General features: G+C 48.4%; 3 protein-coding genes across 3 annotated transcripts in view; 1 reads left to right on the top strand and 2 right to left on the bottom strand.

The window, feature by feature from the left end:
* Nucleotides 1-1,088: 1,088 nt before the first annotated feature.
* On the bottom strand, nucleotides 1,089-2,129 carry Pmar_PMAR023887 (hypothetical protein). The gene is made up of 7 exons (XM_002781832.1): nucleotides 1,977-2,129; nucleotides 1,892-1,929; nucleotides 1,801-1,844; nucleotides 1,638-1,753; nucleotides 1,540-1,593; nucleotides 1,373-1,491; nucleotides 1,089-1,324 (listed from the first exon to the last, which is right to left on the bottom strand). The coding sequence occupies exons 1-7, from the start codon at nucleotides 2,121-2,123 to the stop codon at nucleotides 1,228-1,230; spliced, it is 615 nt and encodes a 204-aa protein (XP_002781878.1). The 5' UTR covers nucleotides 2,124-2,129; the 3' UTR covers nucleotides 1,089-1,227.
* Nucleotides 2,130-3,225: 1,096 nt separating this feature from the next.
* Nucleotides 3,226-3,639, top strand: Pmar_PMAR023886 (hypothetical protein; the record flags this gene model as incomplete). The annotated part of the gene is made up of 4 exons (XM_002781831.1): nucleotides 3,226-3,274; nucleotides 3,326-3,434; nucleotides 3,482-3,536; nucleotides 3,586-3,639. The coding sequence occupies 4 exons, from the start codon at nucleotides 3,226-3,228 to the stop codon at nucleotides 3,637-3,639; spliced, it is 267 nt and encodes an 88-aa protein (XP_002781877.1).
* Nucleotides 3,640-4,969: 1,330 nt separating this feature from the next.
* Nucleotides 4,970-4,997, bottom strand: part of Pmar_PMAR023885 (hypothetical protein) — a gene marked incomplete at both ends in the record, with an annotated part of 8,591 nt that continues 8,563 nt past the window's right edge. Inside the window, one exon of the mRNA XM_002781830.1 lies at nucleotides 4,970-4,997. Within this exon, the coding sequence (XP_002781876.1) occupies nucleotides 4,970-4,997 (28 nt within the window).

Raw genomic sequence — 4,997 nt, 5'->3', positions numbered from 1 at the left:
CGTCTGGATACCTCCAGGTTCTCCAACGTCATGACCACACATGAAGCAAAGTAGACCCAACATACTGCTCCGATGCAAACGTTAACTATCTGAGAATAGAGGATGCGGTGCAAGGACACGCCATAGGCATGGGAAATGAGGAACTTCTTGGAGCTGAGGTATAGACAATGAGTGACCAACCTGCATGTTGATGTCGGCACTGTGGAAGCCCGCGGTTGCTAAGAAGAGATGCCAGTTCTGGAAGACCCTTAGGCTGGCGAAGAAGGCGAAAGAGAACCATGTCTTTAAGCCAAAGTCGTCGACCCAGACAGACTGTCCCACTACAGATACCACAACGAACACAGCGATGAACACCTGCGGAGGGCTCAACGGCTCCAGCCATAGGCCAACGTGGATGGTAGTGTCAGTGCTCACCGAGCTGAGGGAGTGCTTGAGAAAAACAGCAGTGCCTTGTGTGATGTATAACAAGCACAGCATGATGGTTTCCAGACCGTATAATATAGCTATGAAGAAGTTGAGGGAATAGCTGATGCTGAATAGGAGACGCTATGTGAGTTGTTTTTGGCAGGGTCCAAGCTTACGTATGAGCGGTCCAGGTATAGGATTGGTAAGCAAAGATGCAACATTGGTAGAGAGAGCCTATTATGACGAACCCGAGGTAAAGGTAGGAACCTCGAGTGTATCCCTACAGAGGATGTAGAAACCACACGAGCTCAGCTGGGGGCTACTTCCGCAACACTCAACTGTCGTTTGAACTTCTCGACCGACGTGCTACCCCATCTCGCAGCTTGCGTTAGGAAAAGCCCCGTACAAGCAACGATGAGCCACACCTAAGAGGGCACACCGTAGAGCCGTAGAGGCAAGGTTGGACACACAATGAAGCACTGCCAGGTGACTCTAAGACCCCAGTCCCAGTCGAAGAGGGCACAGTGGTCACCACAAACCCAGCCCTCGGTATCTCCCATATCAATTGTTGACGTATTGCTGTTCGACATACCAGAGATTATATCAAGCTTACACAACTGATTTCTCCACGTACTAACTTGAGGTAACTCAATGATTGGATCCGAACGAGACACATACTGGGGTGATACATGGCGATGTATATTGTATAGACGGGGTTATAGACTATGGATGAAATAATATACTGCTCGTAGAGCAGTAAGCTCCCTTTACGGAATTCTCTATAGGTAGACAATCGAATGAGCACTTGCCTTCCGGCAATAGTTAGGCAGCCTCTCGAGCTCTCTGACGACGTGTAGACCGTCGTATTTGAGGACGAGGGCAGGCACTGGGGGCACGGGAAGTGTTAGTGTAGGGGATGCTGAAGGATGTGGGATATACCATGGAGGATTCAGAGCGAAACTCCCACCTCGAATCGCCATGCATAACGCTCCATCCCATTAGGCATTCCTCTCTAGCTCGTCTCCTGGCCTCTCGGACCTTACGTTTTTCGGCTGACTCCTTCTGCCGTATAGTCTCTCCATCGAACTGACGGGGGGTAAACCTGCCTTGTTCGATTGGACATCCACATGTTACCTTCGCACGCCTCACGAGCTCCGATGCACCAGCTTCAACCAGCTGAGTCAATGCCTGAAAGATAGACTTTGATGCGTCCCTAACCAGATGAGCTGCACCTTCTTCTTAGACAACGATTGTTCATCAGGAGTTTCCTCCAACCCCGAGAGTAGTTGTTCAGCCTGAAGGTACATGTCGTGGAGGGGTGTGCCCCGGCAGCTCTCGATGAGCTCGTCTAAGAGAGCGGCTTTCGTCTGAAGTAATCCCATTTGCGGCTCTCACTGTCATCTCTAGCGGGCGCTTTCTTTGTTCTTGGAGGGGACGGGCTGAGATTGAACTCTCCCCCAACGTTCGACCCCAGCGGTAACGTTACCTCTCGGGAATGCTCGTCATATGTTGCATGAGTGGCAACTAAAGTTCATATTTGAATACTGGCCTAGAACTGGAATGATTCTTACTGCACGGTCCCTCATCTGTGCTTCGACATAGCGAGCCTCACGTGTCCTCATTGGAGGTGCCCCGAAGCGGAACCCTCTTGGAGTCCGTTCACGATGACACACTCTCATGCTTTGATATGTAGGCGGGTACGAACAAGTATCAGGCATTTCCTTGTAAAATAGTATACAACCGAAGCTCCATCGTAGGATAAGATGTCCGGTAGCTCCAAGCTAGAGGAGCTGGCCTATAGAGTCCCCACCTCTCGCCTGTGTTTTGTCAGTAGTGGGGCAACTATGCCACCCTAAGATATGCCTAGATAAAGTCAATTCATTTAGTTGGGGCAGCTATGCCACCCTAAGATATGCCTAGATACAGTCAATTCATTTAGTTGGGGCAGCTATGCCACCCTAAGATATGCCTAGATACAGTCAATTCAATTGGATGGGGGAACTATGCCACTCTCAAGTTATACCTGAGTACAGTCATTTTATCTGGTTGGGGCAACTATGCCACCCAAAGATATACCTTAGCGTAATCAATTGCTCTGGATGGGGCAACTATGCCAGGCCAAGATGTACACTAGCACAATCATCAACGCCAATTCGTCGAACTTGAAGTTACACTGCTCGTGTCAGCAGAAATGAAAGAGAGCAATTAACCCACACTGTGGGTTAATTGCTTAATTCCTGTGGGTCCCACAGGAAGCCGCCAAGAGACGTAGTTGGGGAATAGACCATATGCATGATGTACCCAGCAAGAACGTCATAAAGGTATATTCTTTGTGTTATATAATACGATTCTATAGACCATAAATGACAAGCTCTATACAGCCACACATCATATTGAAAGACTTAAGCCATGCACGGAGAGCTTAGCCTTATATAGCCATTCTAGATTGTACAGCGCGCTTCCTCGATATTCGAAAATTTTTCGATGAAGTCACCGCAGTACTAGATACCATATGAGCCGATTCAAAGACGGCGTCAATCTTAAACGACTACATCTCGACTTGGAGCCATGTCTGAGCTTGAGTTCAATTACTATGGAGTCGAACCTACGTTAAGCTCAGACCGTCTTGCACTCTTGAATCTCCTCAACCATTCGAAGACTGCAGCTTGACTGAAGTGATTTTCGGGCTGGCTGCCACTGAATTTACTAGTCATGTTTTCGGAATCAGCATTTCGGAGTCCCTCTAAGTTCGTTGGAAACTGCTACCAAATCTTATTCCAGGAGTTTTTTGCTTACCCACATTCCTCTGGAACTGTCATCATGAGTGCTGTCGCTGTAGCTCCCGCTTCTCTCGGATTTCATGCTCCCGGTAAGAGGCGGCGTTCTTTCGTAAGCTCCGACCAGTATCGTATCCTTTCAGGTCTCATCACCGGTACCATCATCTTTGCCGTATTGGGAGTAGTGTTCACCTTTGTGGCCCCCATCCTCTTCGCTAAGGAGACCCCCAAGATTACGAAGGGCGAGAGTAAGTGATTCCGCGTGATTGTCGGATGAGGTCACCACCTCTTTTCCTCAGGCATCAGACTCTCCATCCTCCTCGTATGGTTAACGACTATTTGCATGTGGATGTTGTAATTACATCATCGCTGCTCATCCTCCCTTTGACTGATCTCTTCTCAGTTGGGCCTTCGTCTACATGCACCAGATGGTACCCCTGATGAGCCCCATCCGTAAGAATCCCCTTTTGGAGTAATTCCAGCACTAAAAGTTGCCGCCAAGTTTTCCATCATGCTGGCCGATGACCGCTATTCCCGACAAGTCAACTTCAACAACAGCCGTTCTCTCTCTCGTGGTCTTCCTCCAACAATCTCTCGTTTATGCACTACGTTGTAGTCTTGCAGTCAACGCTTTGTATTCATCCGACCACTGGTTGTTGTTGAGACTATCCTCTGGTGCAATGATGGAGTTTGGTGTGTCTTCCTCTACTCTATGAGTGAGTAATACTATTGTGACTTTGTGCTATTCAGTGCCGACACCATCGATGGTAGTGAGAACCTTCAGTATCGTACCATTCCTGTGTGGTATCATTGTGGGCTGCCTAATGGTTGTTTATTCGAATACAATTCACCAACTAATGTCGAGTTGAGTTATGAGTTCGACAGGACGTATGCAGATATTCGACATGCTATCTGTTTATCTTGGTGAGATGTCGCAACTTGACGTGGGAACCTCGATGATATGACAGGGTATGACGTGATGAAATCGATGCGAATCGTACTCCTACTATCCGTTACAAGCTCTTTGTGTAAATGTAGCCGTGTATGAAGTCCTCGGAAGAAGTCTTCTTGCTGCCCATTGCCAAAATCTTATTGTTGCCTATTTCCAAATCCCAGAGGGTTACTTGTATTCGATAACTCAAGTTTTTGGAGCAGAAACCTATGCCGTGGTGGTACGTGATGTTGTATAACCGGGGTGATATAGGTTATGAGTACAAAAATAAGTTTCAAAATCAGTTGCCACATGCAGTTGCCGTCGAAGCCTCGTATAATCGTCTGTGTCTTGAGGGTGTGTAACATGGCGCCTACTTCTTCGATGCTCTTTACGGCGATTGCAAGGAACGATCACGCAAAAGCCCCTACACCATCGACACCCGCGTTACTCATTAGAATTGCCATTCTAACACAACAGACTATGCTGCAATAACCATGAGTGCAATTAGTCGTGAATTAAACTGCATCATTCTTCGGCCTCTACCCAAGCCACAGAGGCTTTCAATAATGGGCCCAAAAAGGACCTAGAGTACTCAAAGCCGAGGTGTGCAAGGAGAAGGTTGAGATCTCTATGATAGGGCAAGGCCGACAGCTGCCCGCTGGCGATCAGCTTCCTCACTGTACCAACCGCCGTTTCCTCCGGCAGGAGCCTCAGGACCTCACAAATGAGTCCGCAAGTCTCAGAATCGAACCCCAGGTCCTCAGGATAGTCGATCAGGAGGGCCGCCGCGAATTCCGCCGCATGGACCGACTTAACCGCGAGAACTGTCTTAGCTATCTGTTTCTTGTTGGCCTCAGCGAACGTCGCATCCGACGTCGGCA

This window comes from Perkinsus marinus (genome assembly GCF_000006405.1).
Source record: "Perkinsus marinus ATCC 50983 genomic scaffold scf_1104296941402, whole genome shotgun sequence".
In the NCBI taxonomy this organism is placed as follows: Eukaryota; Perkinsozoa; order Perkinsida; family Perkinsidae; genus Perkinsus; species Perkinsus marinus.
This window is presented reverse-complemented; position numbering and strand designations above follow the sequence as displayed.

Bases quoted from the DNA above. Each gene is read 5' to 3' on its own strand.
- Pmar_PMAR023887 (XM_002781832.1), bottom strand. From the start codon at position 2,123: ATGCCTGATACTTGTTCGTACCCGCCTACATATCAAAGCATGAGAGTG. The intron at 1,930-1,976 runs GTAAGAATCATT...TATGAACTTTAG, and splicing joins CACAGATGAGGGACCGTGCA to TTGCCACTCATGCAACATAT. The intron at 1,754-1,800 runs GTGAGAGCCGCA...CCGCTCTCTTAG, and splicing joins AGCGCCCGCTAGAGATGACA to ACGAGCTCATCGAGAGCTGC.